The following is a 22,686-nucleotide window of genomic DNA, read 5'->3' on the forward strand; positions in this document are numbered from 1 at the left end:
AGAACTTCCAAGAAGTCTAAAATGATAATATTATACATGTCCCGTTCGCAGGTGTTTGTGTGCTTGGTAGCTTAGCTTGTTACTTATTAGCCAGCTAAGGACGTAACCCTTTATACTATATACATTTTAGTTTATGATTCAGCCTTGGGTAAGACTTTTATAGTCTATGGCTATGACGCCCATAATGCTAAACGGGAGCAAATGTTAATAGGGGACCCAATTATCCCAGTGGTGGCCGCCGGAGCTAACGGAGCCGCAGGGGGCTAGCTCCAGCCGGCGTCCCGGAGCTAGCCCACTGCGGCTCCGTTAGGTCCGGGGCCGGGCGGTGGAGTCCGTCTTCTCTTAACGTGTGAATGACAAGCATTCAGAATAACAAAACATTGCTAATTCTCTTGCAGATTGTCTCATTGATTATGAATGTAACGTTTATATAGGGGAACTACACTGTTAGCAGTAACTTGGTATGCACGTATTTCATGTTAGCTTAGCTTCTTAGCCTGAGCTAGCTCTGTTTACTTCCAGTTCGGAGGCAGCAGGTCCCGCCTCGGCTCCACCTCTTTGCCCTTATTTGGAGCAGGCGGGATTAGACTCTGACGTCGCTGTAAAGCCGTTAGTGGCCGACTCCGCCTACTAAGGGCTTCTCGACAACTCTGCAGAATGCTATGGGTGACGTCACGTACCCTACGTCCATTAATATATACATTCTATGGTCCTCCCTGAACAGTCAGCAGCCACAAGGATCTCACACACCCTCAGACAGGAAACACAGAGCCTAAATACCCACAGACTAATCAATCAACAAGACACAGGTGAGGGGGGATGAGACAACGCAGTGCACCAGGTGAACACAATCAGCAGCAACAGACAAGACGGGAGGGGGAACACTTTTCAAACACAAACATTATAACTGAACAGAATAACACGTTGGTAACTTGTATGCAACTTAACGTCCTGATTTATACACCCTCAACATATTATTTGCACCCCGATTAATCTCAACCGCTGTCATTCGACACCGGCATAAACACTTTCGGCGCTCTTGCAAACTCCCCTATCTTTTCAGGCGGAGCCGAGGACCCGACCAGCACCTGCCAGACGACATTCCAATCAATACGGTTTAATCAGTTAATAAACACCCCAATAATTAGTATAAATTATGTAAAATGTGCAAATATGCTATGCCAAACTGTACTGTGCAATCACGCTAATAAAGTGCAAACTGTTCACTAAAGTGCTGAGTGACTTTCTCTCTGCAAAGGGAAGTTGTTTCATAAAGTCAAAACCTACATGTGCAATATTACAAGGCCCGAAGCCGTAAGTCCATAGGGAAGTTACCTTCGTCACAGTGATATATATACGCTGTAAATATATTCCGTGAATAACTGCAATTTGGCTGCTACATCTTCAGATCCGTTACAGACTGTGTATTTTTGTATTTTGTAAATTGTGTAATTCTTTTTTTTTTATCTTTAATATTTTTTTCTGCATACTTCTTGTTAAACATCAAGCTGTCTTAGGCTCTTTTTCTGCTGGAACAATGTAAATGTCCCCTCTGTGGGACGAATAAAGGTATTCTGATGAGGAAAACTAATTCAAACTCGATATGATAAGTCTGGATGCAGAGAAAGCTTTTGATCGAGTCAGTTGGGAATATTTGTCTCTGGTTCTGAAGTGCTTTGGTTTTACTGAAAAATGTGTTAATAGCATCAAAGCCTTGTACTCGGCCCCCACAGCGAGAACCAGAATAAACGTCTCACTGACCGTATTCAATTGGAAAGGTCTACTCGTCAGGGATGCCCCCTTTCACCAACACTCTTTGCAATCTACATAGAACCTCTGGCACAGGCAATAAGAGAGGACTGTAGCATACAGGGAACTACTATTAAAGACACAGAACACAAAACAGCATTGTATGCGGATGACGTATTGCTATATGTTCGTAACCCTGACGTCTGCCTTACTGCCCTTCCTGATCTCCTTGAACTGTTTGCTACATGTTCAGGCTATAAGCTAAATATAACAAGTCACATATTAGCGTTTAACTGACATCCCTCCTCTGAACTCAAACAAAGACTTCCCGTTGACTCAAAAAGGAATAAAATACCTGGGTGTTTGGTTAACACGTAACCCGAGTGACTTATATAAAACTAATGATGAAGCTGTAAATAAGAAAATTAAAGAGGAGGAGCTTTAGTGCAAGAATAGAGATAATACAAATGTCAATGTTACCTAGATTGTTATACCTGTTTACGTCATCACCAATTAAAATCCCTAACACCCAATTTCAGAAATGGAACAAACAAATATCACCATTTATTTGGAACGGAAAAAAACCAAGGATTAAGAACATTACTGATTAATAAGCAGAGAGGTGGTATGTCTCTCCATAACCTGAAGGATTATTATTACTGTTCCCAACTCAAACCTCTTGTTCTGTGGTGTGACAAAGATATTCCAATGCAAGCCTTTGTGGGAGATCTCAAACTATTAAAAACATATCAAGATCACGTAAATACTTTCATTTTGTTTTCCCTTCAAGTATGGTTTGAAGTTGTAAAACAATTAAACCTGTGGAGCCAGACAAGAAAGCTAAGATGGGAAGCATACGGTACAGATTTTAGACCGAATCGTTTGGATTCTGGATTCAAATATTGGAGGAATATTGGTATCACTGCTTACTGCACACTAGTGTTGCACGGTGTACCGATACTTGAAAGGTATACATTACATTATATTTAGCTGACGCTTTTATCCAAAGAGACTTACAATAAGTGCGTTCGACCAACAAGATACAAACTTGAAGAAAACAGAATCATATAAGAACATCAGGTTTCATAGAGCCAAACATTTCAAGTGCTACTCAACTGGCTTTAGATCAGCCAGCCCTTTATTAGTATATAAGTGCTTTGTTAGTAATTCTATCTCTGGAAGTGGAGTCCAAAGAGATGAGTTCTCAGTCTGAAGAAGATGTGTAAGCTTTCTGCTGTCCTGATTTCAATGGGGAGCTCATTCCACCATTTTGGAGCCAGGATAGCAAACCCACGTGTTTCTGCTGATGGGAACTTGGGTCCCCCTCGCAGTGCGGGTGCAGAGAGCTGTTTGGCTGATGCAGAGCGGAGTGCACGTGCTGGGGTGTACGGTTTAACCATGTCCTGGATGTAGGAAGGGCCAGATCCATTCACAGCATGGTACGCAAGTACCAGTGTCTTGAAGTGGATTCTAGCAGTTACTGGAAGCCAGTGAAGGGAGCGGAGGAGCGGCGTGGTGTGGGAACATTTAGGAAGGTTGAAGACCAGACGAGCCGCTGCATTCTGGATGAGCTGCAGAGGTCGGATGGCACATGCAGGCAGACCAGCCAGGAGGGAGTTGCAGTAGTCTAGGCGTGAGATGACGAGAGCCTGGACCAGAACCTGCGTCTCTTTCTGGGTCAGCTGGGGACGTATCCTCCTGATGTTGTAAAGAGTGTATCTGCAGCAGCGGGTTGTAGCAGAGATGTTTGCAGTGAAGGACAGTTTGTTATCTAGGGTCACACCCAGATTCCTTGCAGTCTGAGTCGGGGAAACAACAGAGGGGCCGATGTTGATTGTTAGGTCAAGAGTGGGACAATCTTTTCCCTGAAGGAAAAGCAGTTCAGTCTTGTTAAGGTTGAGCTTGAGGTGGTGAGCAGACATCCACAGAGAGATGTCTGCTAGGCAAGCAGAGATGCGTGCGACGACCTGGGTCTCTGAGCGGGGAAAGGACAGAATGAGTTGGGTGTCGTCAGCGTAGCAGTGGTATGAAAAACCATGCGGGCTAATGACAGACCCGAGCGAGTTTGTGTACAAGGAGAAGAGGAGGGGACCAAGAACAGAGCCCTGAGGGACCCCTGTAATTAATTGACAAGGGTCGGACTCGGACCCTCTCCAAGTTACCCTGTAGGTCTTTGAGGTATGAGGTGAGGAGGGAAAGGGCAGAGCCTGAAACTCCAAGTTCTTGGAGAGTGTGAAGGAGGATCTGATGATTCACCGTGTCGAATGCAGCAGACAGGTCCAGAAGGATGATGACAGAGGAGAGGGAGGCTGCTTTAGCCGTGTGCAGTTCCTCAGAGACAGCAAGGAGAGCAGTTTCTGTTGAGTGACCTGCCTTGAAACCAGACTGGTGCGGATCCAGAAGGTTGTTCTGATGTAGATAACAGGAGAGTTGTTTAAAGACAGCGCGTTCAAGTGTTTTAGAGAGGAACGTGAGGAGAGAGACGGGCCTGTAGTTAATAACATCAGACGGGTTGAGAGTGGGTTTCTTTAGGAGAGGGTTTACTCTTGCCGATACCCTGCCGTTAAAAACGTTACGATTCCTCCGTTTCATTAGTATCGGTACTTTAAGAATGACGGGGAAAGTACTCCGGTGAGAAAGCGTCGTTTTAATAAGAGCCGTGTGTTTTCAGCGCTCTGCTTCCAATCCCTGCTGTGCCTGCAGTCCCTCCGCTCTCCAGCACGCTCTAAGCCCCTCCCCTCTCTCGTGCATGCGCTAGCTGCCAGAGCATGTGAGAAAACAAGAAGCATGGCTGCAAGTGGAGTGCAACTGCCGCTGCGCCTCGGCTTGTTGACAAAAAAGCCAGAAGCGAAATTTGGAAGTATTTGAGCTATATCTCTGACAGTGAGGGTTGATGATGTTGGACTTCAGAGCTGAGATCAGAGCAGAACAGCTGATCTCTGACAACCTGCAGCTCCTCAGTCTGAATAAAGAAAACATGATGTAAGTTTAGAAAACAAAGTTCCTGTTTGAAATAACTCCAGGTTTAATCATCTGATCAGTTAAACAGCGTTTTAATGTCAGCGATGAAGCAGAAACAATCCACTGATGATCTGGAACTTTAACTTTGATCAGATGTTTAACAACTCCTTCACCTCCCTCACAGCTCCTCAGTACTGACAGCATCTCCACTGACTCATGGAGCACAGAGTGAGTCTGTGGAAGCTCAAACACTCTCCCTCACACATTCACTTTCTCTTTGTTATTCTCATGAATATTCAGTCATTAGCAAAAGTGAGGAAAATAATTAAAATGTCTTTGTTCTCAGGCAAATTCAGAAAATCATAAACACAAACAGATCTGTATGAAGTTCAGTCAGTGAACTGACCTGAGAGCCTCCAGTCTGCAGTTTGGACTCTTTAGTCCAGAACTCAGACGCTCCACTCCTGAATCCTCCAGAGCGTTCTCACTCAGGTCCAGATCTCTCAGATGGGAGGGGTCAGACTTCAGAGCTGAGGCCACGACTTCACATTCAGCCTCTGAGAGTTTACAGCCAGTAAGTCTATAACAACACATATATTACAACATGTGTTTTAAAGAGGGAACATTATATTAACCTCAAAGACTTCATGAGTAAAGATTTGACATACAGTATGTTCTGAATGACATTTGCTGATGCCATTTAATATTATGTGTAATAATATGAAATGATTATTATAACTGAGTTTAATGTGTGCGTTAATGTGTGATCACATGTCTGTGTTGGCTACCTTCTGCTGTCAGAGGCTGTTGCTAGATTGCTTCTCTGAACATCTGAACATTTATTTTGAACACAATCACAAATAACAAACCAATAAGGTTTCAATCTTTTAAACTAAATACCATCAGCAAGATGTTCTCCGTATATCAGCATTAAGACATATCTCTGGTATTGGTGGGGAATTATATAGATCCTATTTAAACTCTAATACATGGTAATAAAAACCTCTGTGTTTAAAGATAAAGAAACTAACAGAAAGTAATAATAACTGATAACTGTAAGTCCTGCTGTGTGGTGAGATCACATGCTGAGAAACCTCTAGAGTCCTTCATGTGTTTGACATGACGCCTCCCTCCCTCAAAGGAGTATGAAGAGAGAAACTGTTCAATCTAACAGTTATTATAAATAAATAGAAGAACAGTTTTAATTTGCTCTCAGTTTTTAAACAGCAGAAATGTGATCGTGTTTATTTGAATAATTAAACTTCTGATCCACTTCAGTTTATAAAGTTAATCACATCTGGACTCACTTGGCCTTCCTGCAGTTCCTCACAGCTGGAATCAGTCTCCGTTTCCCCTCCCGTGATGTGTTGTACTGATCCAGGTCCAACTCATCCAGAACCTCCTCTGACATCTGCAGCATGTCTGCCAGAGCAGAGCAGTGGATCATAGAGAGTTTCTTTGATTTGTTCTCTGACTTCAGGAACTCTGTGATCTCCTGATGTACTGAGAGGTCCTTCATCTCTGTCAGACAGTGGAGGATGTTGATGCTCCTGTCAGGAGAGATTGTTATTCTCATCTCCTTCAGGTTGCTGATGGCTCTCTGGATGGTTTCTGGTCTGTTGTCTGTGCGACCCAGCAGGCCTCCTAACAGTCTCTGGTTGGACTCCAGAGAGAGGCCGTGGAGAAAGCGGGCAAACAGGTCCAGGTGGCCATTTCTGCTTTGGAGGGATTTATTCATGGCTCCTCTTAGGAAGACATCCAGGGATGGGTACTCCTGATCTCTGCTGTTACTGTTCTCATAGGGCCAGTCTCCCTGCAGGAAGTCCTTCAGCACCTTTGTGTCTCTGTTGGTGTAACAGTGCAGCATGTAGACTGCAGCCAGAAACTCCTGGATGCTCAGATGAACAAAGCAGTAGACTGTTTTCTGGAAGATCACACTCTCTCTTTTGAAGATCTGTGTACAAACTCCTGAGTGCACCAAGGCCTCGGTGACCTCAAGACCACAGCGCTCCAGGTCTTCTTGGTAGAACATGATGTCTCCTTTCTCCAGATGTTCAAACGCCAGCCTCCCCAGCTTCAGGAGAAGCTCCCTGTCAGCCTCCGTCAGCTGCTGTGGACTCGTCTCATTACCCTCTTCATACTTCTGCTTCTTCCTCTTGGTCTGGACCAGCAGGAAGTGTGAGTACACGTCAGTGAGGGTCTGGGGCAGCTCTCCTCTCTGGTCTGTAGTCAACATCTGGTCCAGAACTGCAGCAGTGATCCAGCAGAAGACTGGGATCAGACACATGATGTGGAGGCTCCTGGAGCTCTTGATGTGAGAGATGATTCTGCTGGACAGGTCTTCATCACTCCATCTCCTCCTGAAGTACTCCTCCTTCTGGGCGTCAGTGAAGCCTCGTACTTCTGTCACCCTGTCCACACACTCAGGAGGGATCTGATTGGCCGCTGCAGGTCTGGAAGTTATCCAGACGAGAGCCGAGGGAAGCAGCTTCCCCCTGATGAGGTTTGTCAGCAGCACGTTGACTGAGGACTGCTGAGAGACATCAGACACAACCTCATTGTTTCTGAAGTCCAGAGAAAGTCTGCTTTCATCCAGGCCGTCAAAGATGAGCAGCACTTTGCAGACAGCCAGCTGCTCTGCTGTGACCTTCTGTAAGGTTGGATGGAAAACATGGAGCAGCCTGAGAAGACTGTACTGCTCACCTTTGATCAGGTTCAGCTCCCTGAAGGAGAGCGGGATCACCAGACTGACATCTTGGTTTCCCAAACCCTCGGCCCAGTCCAGAGTGAACTTCTGCACTGAGAAGGTTTTTCCAACTCCAGCGACTCCGTTGGTCAGGACCGCTCTGATGAGAGTCTGTTGGTCAGGTGAGGCTTTAAAGATGTCCTGGCACTTGATTGGAGTGTCATGGAGGGTCATCTTCTTGGAAGCTGTCTCCAGCTGCCTCACCTCATGTTGGGTATTAATCTCTTCACTCTGGCCTTGTGTGATGTAGAGCTCAGTGAAGATCCTGTTGAGGAGGGTTTCACTTTGATCAGTTCCTTCAGTCACACGTTCACATCTCCTCCTCAGACTGAGCCTATGTTCATCTAGAACCTCCTGCAGACCACGTTCTGCTGGAAGAGAGGAAACAGGAGAGAATAAGGAAATGCTTTTGAGAATCTAAAGGAAGGATCCTAGCCATCAGATATCTTTACTATCTTCTGTAGAAGTATTTGCAGGGCTAAAGTTCTCCTTTAGATCTGTCCAGTGTTTCTACAAAGGAAAAAACTGCTGTCTGTTTTAAAACACTTAAACAATGCCTGGAAGAAGATCAGAGGACTCTGAGCCAATGAGAGTTCATCCAAGAGTAGAGACCCAGCGCCCCGACGGCCTAAAGACGCTGCATGTGTTCGGCCTCTTACCTCGTACAGAGCTGCTCTGACTGGCTGTCTGCAGGCCAGCTCTGGTTCTGGATCTCTTTCCACACTGGGGACAGGAGGGGTCTCCTGATGGAGGTCTCTGCTCCCAGTATGAGGTGATGCACTGTCTACAGAACCAGTGTCCACAGCTGGTAGAGACTGGATCCTTCAGGACGTCCTGACACAGAGCACAGCTGGACAGCTGCTGCTCCACAGGAACACCACTCTTCCTCTTCCCTCTGTGGAGAGGAACACATCCTTTAGAGGAGCTGATTCTCAACAAAGGTTCAACAAGGGGGCAAATTCTAAAAAATAATATTTCTATATAATATATCTTTGCGATCAGGTAGATAGTTTAAGCTTCACATTATTATAAAAGCATCCTGTCTGGATTCATCACCCATAGGAGCACATGGTCACCGTCTCTACTAAGACACACACAGCTGTATTAACCTGGAGCACTATAGCGTTATAAACACACAAGATAGAATCTGCTGTGAATTAATCGCAATGTAAATATGGAAAGGATGCTGCTCCATCCTCACTCAGAGTGACTTCATGTAGTCATAAGAACAGCAGTGAGTATATTGTGAGCACCACAGACAGTGTCTGGTTTAAACAGGAACATGAATAACCCTGATTGAATATGAGCTGCTGTAGAGCTCTGATCTCCTCTCTGATTCCCCTCAGACCGTCAGAGACCACAGGAGCACAATCTCAACTCTGACAGGCTTTTGGAACAGAGCGCCACAAACTTTAAGCTCCAGTTGAAATGTTTCTCGCTGCATGAATACGCAGGTGACATGAATTTAACATCTTCACTTTATTCGTGTTGCCCGGCACGGATCTGGGTCTTTGCATTGACTCTACATGTGATCTCTCAAAACTCTGTTATATCTGCTAATGCTAAACACAACCAGCTGAGCAGGTTATTACTATTCATTAATAATATATATCATAAACATGCCCAAGTAGTCCAATATATTTAGTTTTGAGAATTTTCAGTCTTTGAAAATATTTTTGCAACTTAAAATCATTTTATGCCACTGATACAATGATGATGTAGTTTCCAATAGAAATACCTTTAAATAATGTTAGCTTACTGAACTCTATACTGCACACATGACATTAAAGAACAGTTTAAATAATACGATAACATAAAAACTGAATCCTCTTCAGGTCAGTTTACTCCAGAAACTCTTTTTTGTGTCTGAGGGTCCAGGTTCATTACTGAAGTTTAGAGGTGGACTCATAGACCAGTCACCAGTGGCGGCCGGCCCATAGGGGCGCTAGGGGTGCCGCCCCCCCTCTTCCCACATGTTTGATTGTCATTCAAAATTAAAAATATATATATATATATATTTAAAAAATATATATATTTTTTATTTTTAAAGAACAAGGTAAATATTATATAGTTGGTATCAGTAAAATGTTTAATATACAATAACATTTCTTTTAAAATTGTTTTACGATGTCTAAAGTTACTGATAAGTCACATGTTTCCTGCCTGGCCGCAGCGTGTATCATTACCCTCTCTCGTCCGGGCGGTAGAAAGGAGCCCTCAGCCAGAGCAGCAGCAGCCAACAAGCTGACTGTTGCTATCTGTAAACTATGCCGCCGAAACATAATTTCAGCCAATCAGCGTCGTCAGATCTGATGCTCAAAGGGCGCCTTGTCAGCACCCTGGCCTGTGTGTCTGTGAGTTGTTTGGACTCGTATCCAAAGTGACTCTACTGTAGTTGTCTGCAGGTGGAGACTCAGGTGCTAGTGGATCGCCGGAGCTGTAGATTAACATTTACATGCTTATTGTAGTTGTAAGGGCAATGCCTGTAGCACCATGGAGCATACAGATGTAGCGCTTCATTTCAGACGCCTACCCGTGCGGGTCCGTGAAAAGGAAACCCCCCCCCGCAGGACTTGATACGCCCCCTTGATAAATACATTTAATTATAATTAAACCAGCTGCAATGGATCATGGATCCACCAGGGGGAGCGGTGATGAAAAAGCTGCCACACTGGAACTCATGTGAAATAAACAGCTGATAGATCTACAGGTATCTGATATAGCGGATATTTGTTAAGATCCATATTTCACGGATAGGATCATATTCTGTGCTAAATAAGAGACATGTAATCATTTACAAAACATCACCATGTTTTTATTTAACAAAAAATCACGTTGGTGTAAGTACAAAACCATCGCTATGTTTTTTCATCAGGAAATGCAGCCCGGATCAAACAACAAATGTTCAATCATCATCCTCACGATCATTTAATGTATCATAATTTTCGCGAATTGAAATGAAAGCACTAATACATGTAGTTTAATCCACGTGAGTTTACAACAACACAAAGAATTGCTTTGTTTTTATATCACATCTGACCGGAGGAAAATGCAGCACGGGTCTCCCGATAATCCTAAACCCACGGGCAAACAAACAATAATATGTACAGTGTTAATAGTTTACTGTATTATTAGTGTCTAATATTACTGCTATAACAATCACACATTGAGTTGTTCAAATCAGACCGTTTTTTTTTTTTAAACAGTCTGAATGAAACGGCAGCTCTCAGGTGATCAGCTGTGTGTTTACACAATAAAATATGCATAGTAATTTAATAAATCCTTCCAACACACATTGTAAGAACAGTTCTGTTTCATATGAGTGTTGAGAGCTGTATCCACAAATCTCTTAATTTTGCCCTCAAAGTGCACCAGATTGATGCATTTAACCCTTTGGAGTCGACCGTTACGCCGGCGTGATCAGATCACATGACCTGTTCAAGCCGGTGCCGCATAAAAACAACAGTCCGTACAACATTGCCGTGTGTTTCTGTTGAAAGTACTGGCTTGAAACTATATCCCAGTCTTTGTTTCATGCAAAAAGACCCAGTAAACACGGAGATACGATGATATCAAGTTAATACATTTCAAAAGTATGAAAAATGGAAGCACATATTTGAATATCTTCGCCGTATTTTATCATTTTACGAAACGGAAAATACTGATCAGATTTTTGTACATAATGTGTGTATATACTGTATATTTGTATTATATTTATAATAACACTTTTGCCTTATCAGAATGAAATCCCATGTACATAATTTAAGCTTTTAAAAGTTCTGTTGTGTCTACTGTGTCACTGTTGACAGAACTTGAGAAATGAGGAAAAAAAGCTACACCTGTTGTATCGGCTTCATATCGCAATATATTCCCGAAGTCTGAAATGCAAAAATGTCCCACATTAGGGCAATTCACCCTACATTTAATCATTCAAACAAAATCATATTTGCTGCTCTAAACAAAGTCAAAAATCGTACATCCAAACGGAATAAATATAATTAATTATTATTAATACGTTGTCTTGTTCATTGTTTTTCACTTTTATTAAATATTTGATATTTCCGCACAGACCCGGGACTAAGGTGTTAATGGTGGACTATCGGACATTCGAAATGCAGCATATTTTCCCCCAAGTGTCCATCTTGTCTGTCAAAATGCATCTTACATTTCTAACTTGCAATATCATTATTTCCGCTCTCTTCACTCCAGAAGAGCGATCTCCCTGTGTCTCTCTGTGTGCGGGGGATCACAGGAGGGGGGGCGGGGGGGGGGGGAGAGGTGTGGAATGTGACCAATCCCCCCTGGGAGACTTCCTCCACACGTTCCGATGGCCAATTCGTTTTAAACAAAGAGTTCCCAACAGCATAGGGAACATGGCGGGTGGGGGCTGATGAACGATATTGTCCTAAGGATGTCTTCTAATCAAACCAAAAGAGGAAAATGCAGATACCATTCTCTCTCTCGACTCGCTGGTATCTCGAGCTGAGCGCTCATTGGTGGGTTTTACCCCGTGCTGGTGATGAAGCTCTCCATTGGCTCGGCAAAAGTTTGTTGTTGTTTTGTGTCAATTTTACGTCGCCACTTCCATTCACATTTTCATCATTGTTCCACAATGTTTATCATGAAATTAATATCTATATATTTTATACTATACTTGCACTGCTTACCGTTTTCATACTTTATATATCTTAGCATATTCATACACACTGTCCATACTGCTCTCAGGCTGCTGTGTGTATCTAGTGTATTCATACACACTGTTCATACTGCTCTCAGGCTGCTGTGTGTATCTAGTAGTGTATTCATACACACTGTTCATACTGCTCACAGGCTGCTGTGTGTATCTAGTGTATTCATACACACTGTTCATACTGCTCTCAGGCTGCTGTGTGTATCTAGTAGTGTATTCATACACACTGTTCATACTGCTCACAGGCTGCTGTGTGTATCTAGTGTATTCATACACACTGTTCATACTGCTCTCAGGCTGCTGTGTGTATCTAGTGTATTCATACACACTGTTCATACTGCTCACAGGCTGCTGTGTGTATCTAGTGTATTCATACACACTGTTCATATTGCTCACTGGCTGCTGTGTGTATCTAGTGTATTCATACACACTGTTCATACTGCTCACTGGCTGCTGTGTGTATCTAGTGTATTCATACACACTGTTCATATTGCTCACTGGCTGGTGTGTGTATCTAGTGTATTCATACACACTGTTCATACTGCTCTCAGGCTGCTGTGTATATCTAGTGTATCCATACACACTGTTCATACTGCTCTCAGGCTGCTGTGTGTATCTAGTGTATTCATACACACTGTTCATACTGCTCACAGGCTGCTGTGTATATCTAGTGTATCCATACACACTGTTCATACTGCTCTCAGGCTGCTGTGTGTATCTAGTGTATTCACACACACTGTTCATACTGCTCACAGGCTGCTCTGTATATCTAGTGTATTCATACACACTGTTCATACTGCTCTCAGGCTGCTGTGTGTATCTAGTGTATTCATACACACTGTTCATACTGCTCAAAGGCTGCTGTGTGTATCTAGTGTATTCATACACACTGTTCATACTGCTCACAGGCTGCTGTGTATATCTAGTGTATTCATACACACTGTTCATACTGCTCTCAGGCTGCTGTGTGTATCTAGTGTATTCACACACACTGTTCATACTGCTCACAGGCTGCTCTGTATATCTAGTGTATTCATACACACTGTTCATACTGCTCTCAGGCTGCTGTGTGTATCTAGTGTATTCATACACACTGTTCATACTGCTCTCAGGCTGCTGTGTGTATCTAGTGTATTCATACACACTGTTCATACTGCTCACAGGCTGCTGTGTGTATCTAGTGTATTCATACACACTGTTCATACTGCTCTCAGGCTGCTCTGTATATCTAGTGTATTCATACACACTGTTCATACTGCTCTCAGGTTGCTGTGTGTATCTAGTGTATTCATACACACTGTTCATACTGCTCACAGGCTGCTGTGTGTATCTAGTGTATTCATACACACTGTTCATACTGCTCACAGGCTGCTGTGTGTATCTAGTGTATTCATACACACTGTTCATACTGCTCACAGGCTGCTGTGTATATCTAGTGTATTCATACACACTGTTCATACTGCTCTCAGGCTGCTGTGTGTATCTAGTGTATTCACACACACTGTTCATACTGCTCACAGGCTGCTCTGTATATCTAGTGTATTCATACACACTGTTCATACTGCTCTCAGGCTGCTGTGTGTATCTAGTGTATTCATACACACTGTTCATACTGCTCTCAGGCTGCTGTGTGTATCTAGTGTATTCACACACACTGTTCATACTGCTCTCAGGCTGCTGTGTGTATCTAGTGTATTCATACACACTGTTCATACTGCTCACAGGCTGCTGTGTATATCTAGTGTATTCATACACACTGTTCATACTGCTCTCAGGCTGCTGTGTGTATCTAGTGTATTCACACACACTGTTCATACTGCTCACAGGCTGCTCTGTATATCTAGTGTATTCATACACACTGTTCATACTGCTCTCAGGCTGCTGTGTGTATCTAGTGTATTCATACACACTGTTCATACTGCTCACAGGCTGCTGTGTGTATCTAGTGTATTCATACACACTGTTCATACTGCTCTCAGGCTGCTGTGTGTATCTAGTGTATTCATACACACTGTTCATACTGCTCTCAGGCTGCTGTGTGTATCTAGTGTATTCATACACACTGTTCATACTGCTCACAGGCTGCTGTGTGTATCTAGTGTATTCATACACACTGTTCATACTGCTCTCAGGCTGCTGTGTGTATCTAGTGTATTCATACACACTGTTCATACTGCTCTCAGGCTGCTGTGTGTATCTAGTGTATTCATACACACTGTTCATACTGCTCTCAGGCTGCTGTGTGTATCTAGTGTATTCATACACACTGTTTATACTGCTCTCAGGCTGCTGTGTATATCTAGTGTATTCATACACACTGTTCATACTGCTCTCAGGCTGCTGTGTGTATCTAGTGTATTCATACACACTGTTCATACTGCTCTCAGGCTGCTGTGTGTATCTAGTAGTGTATTCATACACACTGTTCATACTGCTCACAGGCTGCTGTGTGTATCTAGTGTATTCATACACACTGTTCATACTGCTCACAGGCTGCTGTGTGTATCTAGTGTATTCATACACACTGTTCATACTGCTCTCAGGCTGCTGTGTGTATCTAGTGTATTCATACACACTGTTCATACTGCTCTCAGGCTGCTGTGTGTATCTAGTAGTGTATTCATACACACTGTTCATACTGCTCACAGGCTGCTGTGTGTATCTAGTGTATTCATACACACTGTTCATACTGCTCTCAGGCTGCTGTGTGTATCTAGTGTATTCATACACACTGTTCATACTGCTCTCAGGCTGCTGTGTGTATCTAGTGTATTCATACACACTGTTCATACTGCTCACAGGCTGCTGTGTGTATCTAGTGTATTCATACACACTGTTCATATTGCTCACTGGCTGCTGTGTGTATCTAGTGTATTCATACACACTGTTCATACTGCTCACTGGCTGCTGTGTGTATCTAGTGTATTCATACACACTGTTCATATTGCTCACTGGCTGGTGTGTGTATCTAGTGTATTCATACACACTGTTCATACTGCTCTCAGGCTGCTGTGTATATCTAGTGTATTCATACACACTGTTCATACTGCTCACAGGCTGCTCTGTATATCTAGTGTATTCATACACACTGTTCATACTGCTCTCAGGCTGCTGTGTGTATCTAGTGTATTCATACACACTGTTCATACTGCTCTCAGGCTGCTGTGTATATCTAGTGTATTCATACACACTGTTCATACTGCTCACAGGCTGCTGTGTATATCTAGTGTATCCATACACACTGTTCATACTGCTCTCAGGCTGCTGTGTGTATCTAGTGTATTCACACACACTGTTCATACTGCTCACAGGCTGCTCTGTATATCTAGTGTATTCATACACACTGTTCATACTGCTCTCAGGCTGCTGTGTGTATCTAGAGTATTCATACACACTGTTCATACTGCTCTCAGGCTGCTGTGTGTATCTAGTGTATTCATACACACTGTTCATACTGCTCACAGGCTGCTGTGTATATCTAGTGTATTCATACACACTGTTCATACTGCTCACTGGCTGCTGTGTGTATCTAGTGTATTCACACACACTGTTCATACTGCTCACAGGCTGCTCTGTATATCTAGTGTATTCATACACACTGTTCATACTGCTCTCAGGCTGCTGTGTGTATCTAGTGTATTCACACACACTGTTCATACTGCTCACAGGCTGCTCTGTATATCTAGTGTATTCATACACACTGTTCATACTGCTCTCAGGCTGCTGTGTGTATCTAGTGTATTCATACACACTGTTCATACTGCTCTCAGGCTGCTGTGTGTATCTAGTGTATTCATACACACTGTTCATACTGCTCTCAGGCTGCTCTGTATATCTAGTGTATTCATACACACTGTTCATACTGCTCTCAGGCTGCTGTGTGTATCTAGTGTATTCATACACACTGTTCATACTGCTCACAGGCTGCTGTGTGTATCTAGTGTATTCATACACACTGTTCATACTGCTCACAGGCTGCTGTGTGTATCTAGTGTATTCATACACACTGTTCATACTGCTCTCAGGCTGCTGTGTGTATCTAGTGTATTCATACACACTGTTCATACTGCTCTCAGGCTGCTGTGTATATCTAGTGTATTCATACACACTGTTCATACTGCTCTCAGGCTGCTGTGTGTATCTAGTGTATTCATACACACTGTTCATACTGCTCTCAGGCTGCTGTGTGTATCTAGTAGTGTATTCATACACACTGTTCATACTGCTCACAGGCTGCTGTGTGTATCTAGTGTATTCATACACACTGTTCATACTGCTCACAGGCTGCTGTGTGTATCTAGTGTATTCATACACACTGTTCATACTGCTCTCAGGCTGCTGTGTGTATCTAGTGTATTCATACACACTGTTCATACTGCTCTCAGGCTGCTGTGTGTATCTAGTGTATTCATACACACTGTTCATACTGCTCACAGGCTGCTGTGTGTATCTAGTGTATTCATACACACTGTTCATACTGCTCACAGGCTGCTGTGTGTATCTAGTGCAGTGGTTCTCAAAGTGGGGGGCGCGCCCCCCCTGGGGGGCGCAGAGGCATACCAGGGGGGGCGCGAGAGACCAGGAGGAAAAATGGTAAAAAAAAAAAATGTAAAAGATAAAAAAATAAAAAATCATACATTTAAAAATTATTTAGTCGAAAATAATATGATGCAGTACTATTCCGTCTGGGTCTCTGTGTTTCATTAAAGCTCGGCTCTGTGTGTGTGTGGAACGAGCCCTTTTGTGTGCGCGAGCGAGAGAGAGAGAGCGCACTGGTACCGGGGATCGTTGTTGTTAGCTTCTGGTGCTAGCGAGCTACGCTAACGGATATAAGGAGCTTTTTCAACAACAAAGTGGAGGAGAGTCCTCTCCTGTCAGACTGAGAGACTCAGTGAGCTAAAGCAGGGGTTCCAAACCTTTATTGTGCCAAGGACCGGCAGATACATTAAAAAAAATTCGCGGACCGGTTGTCAATTTGAGCTGATTTTAATATTTACTCACCAGCAGGTGGCAACAGAGGCTAATTGTTTTTAACAGCCTGAAGAAATACTAATATGCATCCAAAACATATTAATAACGTTTAAAACCAGGATACAATTAAAACAAAAAATTAGGACCGCTTTACAAATATTAATATAATATATAATATAATATAGCCTAATATGGCAATATCAGGCTGTTACATTGTATGTAACAAATAATAGAACAATATGCATCCAAAACATATTAACAACGTTTAAAACCAGGATACAATCAAAACAAATTAGGACCACTGTACACATATTGATATAACTGAAATGTCAGGGAGACCCCTAGGCTTGTTTGCCAGCCATAATAACGTCATACCGGGGCGTTCGTTCCGGTGCACTCCGACAGCATTTAGAACTACATCGAGATTAAGATTAAACTAACTTCTTTTGGGAACACCCACATACCTATGGAGTTGGCCAGATGTGTGTAAATTACTGTTCATGGTAATTTGAAAACAAATGCCGTTGTTGGACACACACAAACACACCAAACATACACACACACACAGCGGAGCTGAGCAGAGCACATACACACACACATCATGTGCCTTTGTGACCGGACATTTCCTTCATACAACGAGTAATAGGAGTAATAATCAGGCCGTTCGGTGTGTGTGTGTGTGAAACGTAGCAGCCTGCAGTGGGGAACACAGTGAAGGCTGTGTGTACACGCTGGTGCTGCACTTCTCAGAGGCTGCCTCCTGATGCTGCAGCCATTTCATGAAGTGAAGGAGGTTTTACAAATAAAAAAAATAGCTCTACACCCCTGGCCGCAATGTCCTTAAAATGAAGTCCGAGTTCGAAATATATCTCAAATAATGTATGCACTGCCACTTCCCCACATAAACATAACAGTCTGCGATTAAACGGTTGTCCCCTGTGTGCTCCACTTCCTATTGGCGCACCGGTAACTTTCTCTGTGCATAAATGAACAATGATAAAATATTTTTAAATATTTCTAATTCTGCAAATATTACGATAAACTCACAGCCATTTCGCGGCCCGGCAGTAACACCTCCACGGCCCGGTACCAGTCCGCGGACCGGGGGTTGGGAACCCCTGAGCTAAAGGACTCTCAGTGTTTAGATAGTTCACTTTAGTCTAAGTTATCTCAGTGGGTCTCAAACGGTTTGGTCACGATTAATGTAAACAATTATTTCTGAGGCACACGTTTATATGATCATTATAGTCATAAAAAAATAAGAGAATAAATGAAAAACAGGTATGAAATACTATATGGCAGTAAAACAAGAATAACGTTTAAAAGGGTGATTTGTAAAATATCCATAAAGAAAAAGAACATCTGTTTACAGTTCTGTTTCATATGGGTGTTGAGAGATGTATCCATAGATCTCTTCATTTTGCTCTCAAAGTGCTCCAGATTGATGCATTTAACTTCAATATTTAAAAATAAATCTTCCCGGGGGAGCTTGCCCCCGGACCCCCCTATGTGAGGTCCACACACCACCTATAAAAATAGCACTTTACCCTATGCCGTGAGCTGATTATCGAGCCTTCATTGTAACTGTCTCACTGTGTATATGCGTGGGGAATGTTGCAGTAGAAAATTCCACTGTAGCGCCCGGTACATTAATGGGAAACCCTAAATGTTTGAGCACCCTCTATGAAACGTCAAGCTACCCCACAGCACCCCCAAAATAAATTTCTGGCGCCGCCACTGAGCCTCACTATTTGTGTTGGGGGGGCCCGACTTTTTTTTTTCTCCAAAGGGGGGGCCTGACAGAAAAAGTTTGAGAACCACTGATCTAGTGTATTCATACACACTGTTCATACTGCTCACAGGCTGCTGTGTGTATCTAGTGTATTCATACACACTGTTCATACTGCTCTCAGGCTGCTGTGTGTATCTAGTGTATTCATACCCCTCACTGTTTATTCATCATTCACTTCATTCTATCTTTTATTCTGTAGATTGTGTAAATTACTTTTCACTTTGCTGCTTGTTGCACTCCTGGTTGGAAGCTAAACTGCATTTCGTTGTCTCAGTACCTGTAATCTGTGCAATAACAATAAAGTTGAATCTACTCTTGAGCAGGAACAAATGTATTTACTTAGTACATATCTGACATTAACGATTAAACACATTTGTGTATTCTTTATAAATGCAAACCGAGTCAAGCCGACTCCGGAGGAAATCATATTTCACATAAATGTGTTCATCCATTCAATGTGGCATCTGCTATAATGGGGTTAATGTATGATATTACTTAATAATACATTATAATACATGATATGATAGTTACATTTTAGCTTTATTCATTTCTTATTTCATAGTTTCTCATAATTATTATTTTTATTTGTATCGCTCATCTTATTTTTGATTTTATTAATCTGTGTGAATCTGTGCTATCCTATTTTTCACTCTTACCCTGTTGCTGTTTGAACTACTGAATTAATAAAGGTCCATTGTATCTTATCTTATCTTAATGTATAAATTGATTTACTTCAATCTACTGTACTGTGTAAAAACACCCCAACAATATTACAAATATACTGCATAAAGCAAACTATATACTTTATTTGATCTAAAACATTGATGTTTTTTCATTATAGTAGCCTGTGAAAACCATAACAAATAAGTGATGAAATGCTACAGTATTCAGCGAACACCCAGTTGTCTTTGTGTATTTGTGAATGAAGCGCCATCTCATGGTTAAATCCTGTAATTGAACTCATGGGGAAATTGGGCAACGTCCTCTAGCAATTTGGCAACACCCCCAGCCACTGGGATCCGCTGGGCTTTTGACTGGGACACACCCATGTGAGTCCTATCTGGAGTGCTACATCTGTATGTGGGGGCTGGACCTGTATTTTACAGGAAAGGAGTGATCAGAGGGTCGAGTTGTCGATTCTTGTTCAGTTTTCATCTTCCTCACCCTCTCAGACTTTGAGTTGCGCGCGCTGCTAAAGAGACGCGCTACCATGGCAACCAAACAATGGTGTAGCTGTATTAAAGTCCGAGTAAATCTGATTTTGTCCGAAATCGGGAGAAATGCGGGAGTCTCCCGCGAAAATCTGGAGGGTTGGCAAGTATGACAAACAAACAGACAGACAGACAGACAGACAGACAGACAGACAGACAGACAGACAGACAGACAGACAGACAGACAGACAGACAGACAGACAGACAGACAGACAGACAGACAGACAGACAGACAGACAGACAGACAGACAGACAGACAGACAGACAGACAGACAGACAGACAGACAGACAGACAGACAGACACACACACACACACACACACACACACACACACACACACACACACACACAATGTTCGTATTTAGTCTCCTGATTTTAAATGGGAATTAAATCATTTGAGTGTTCCCAAAGCACCAGTGTTCTGCAGTTTGTGTGGGCATACTGTACTGTTGCACAGGAAGATTCATAGTTTACCACACTGAAGATTATGGATTATCTCATATTTTTAAGCCCCCCCCCCTCCCCTCTAACATCGCCAGAAGTCATAATTTAAGGGGTTATTTCTCAAAACATTATTCCGGGGGACGATCCCCCGGACCGCCCTAGTGTGGTTTTGTCTCCATTTCCATACCCCCACCAAAAATATTTTCCAGCAGCCGCCACTGCCAGTCACTCTTCAGAGACAGACAGCTGGGGACTGGAGACTCTGTGGCAGAGCCTCTCACCTGGGATGTAGTTATCTCAGCCTATCCCTCTGACCGGAACTATCCTCCACCTTCTTATAGAAAAAGCTTCTCATATCCGTTAGCGCAGCTAGCTTACCAGATGCTAACAATAACAATCCCTGTAACCGCGCTCTCTCCGGTGTGGCTGTGAGCGTTTAAAAAATGCAGATATTTTTTTGCCTGAGTTTCCCAATGTTGGGTTTGACGTCTCTACATTTCAGTGTTTCCCCTACCTTTATCTTGGGGGGGCGCTGCGCCACCCCAACGGAACCCAGCCCCCCCGCCCTGAAATTTCAAGTTTTAAAAAGAAAATATATATATATAGCGCCAAATCGAAAATATTCTGTCGATGGTCGCTTTTCACATTGAACATGTGCTCTTTTATTAAATAAACTAAACGCTTATGTTATTTATCCAATGCATGTGCATGTGTCAGTGTCCACTGCGTTGCTTTGCGCATTCACTCCTCTGCTCTGTTTCTGAAGGGCGGGGCTCCGCTCCCCCCACACACATATGAATGCACACACTCACAGTCAGAGACAAGAGCAGAGGAAAGGAGGAGAACAACAAATGCATTATAACCCCGAACTCTGCTGTTGGTCATGTAAGTCCTGGGCGTAATTTCCACATGTCCCCCTCACTGTTCAAAATCCCGTTTGTGTCCCCCCCACTTTCAATTTCAATTATTATTATTTTTTAACCTCAAGCCTTCATCGTCACGGAGGAGCACACAGCCTCTGTGTGTGTGTGGCATGAGCACATGTTGTGTGAGCGAGCGAGACAAAGAGAGAGAGCGCGCGAGAGAGAGAGAGAGAGAGAGAGAGAGAGAGAGAGAGAGAGAGAGAGAGAGAGAGAAAGAAAGAGAGAGAGAGCATCTGGAGCTAGCTGAATCCATAAATCTCTTCATGTTGTACTCAAAGTGCACCAGATTGATGCATTTAACTTCAACATTTAAAAAAAAATCTTCCCGGGGAGCATGCACCCGGACCCCCCTAGAGGAGGTGAGGACCACCCACAATAAAGCAGGTTCACATGGATAGGATGCTAGAGAAGTTTACCAGGCATTATACACTACACATGTTCTTGGATTGCACCATAGACCCAGAGCCGGCCCGACCCATTAAGCGACATAAGCGGCCACTTGGGGCCCCGCAGCCACTAAGGGGCCCCCTAGCAAAAACATTTTTTATTTATTTAAAAAAAAAAAAAGATCTCAGTACACCGTCGCTGTGATAAGTATGTTTAATTAATGTTGTTAATATTCCTAGATTGCCTACTCTCAAAGTCATGTATTATATTATTGAATCAATAATATACATTAACCGTGCTTTACCTGAACCTCATCATGACACAAGAGAGGACGACAGGTTTGTAATTTCCCGTGTTCAGTGAATGCAACAGAGGCAAGACACCAGACCAACCAGAGAGTTGAATGGAAATAAACATCTGTCTTATTGGCTGACAGGTACCTATCCTGTGAGCTGGGACAATGTTTAAAATAAACTGTCAGTCGGACTCAGAGTTTTTGAAGATGGACATAAGAAAACATTTTCTTAAAAAATACGACAATTCTCAAGAGGTGGCTCACACAACAACTCCAGAGCCACCACCTGAGCCAGGTGAACAAGGTATGTAAATGTCAGTAAACTTCCAAGTTCTGCGAACATGTAAGCAAAGCATAAATTACAGCTACGTTGACGTTACTTTGAATCGCGGGGGTAAGCTAAACCGTTAGCAAGTAGCTATAGCTAGCCAGATATATTAAATAAACACTTTTTCATACAATCTAAATGTAATGTGTTTTAGCGTTATTTCAAAGAAAGCTCTCTGGGAAATGTTGA

The 22,686-nt window shown here is 42.9% G+C and overlaps 1 protein-coding gene across 1 annotated transcript in view; it reads right to left on the reverse strand.

The window, feature by feature from the left end:
* LOC307027262 (uncharacterized protein) overlaps positions 1–22,686 on the reverse strand; it is a 67,923-nt gene that overhangs the window by 43,456 nt on the left and 1,781 nt on the right. Inside the window, exons 3-5 of the mRNA XM_079695472.1 lie at positions 8,116–8,351; positions 6,018–7,827; positions 5,117–5,290 (exon numbers count right to left, since the gene is read on the reverse strand). Coding sequence (XP_079551598.1) covers positions 5,117–5,290; positions 6,018–7,827; positions 8,116–8,351 — 2,220 coding nt within the window. The remainder of the gene's footprint in view (positions 1–5,116; positions 5,291–6,017; positions 7,828–8,115; positions 8,352–22,686) is intronic.

The sequence above is a fragment of the Notothenia rossii genome (assembly GCF_949606895.1).
Source record: "Notothenia rossii genome assembly, contig: scaffold_72, whole genome shotgun sequence".
In the NCBI taxonomy this organism is placed as follows: Eukaryota; Metazoa; Chordata; class Actinopteri; order Perciformes; family Nototheniidae; genus Notothenia; species Notothenia rossii.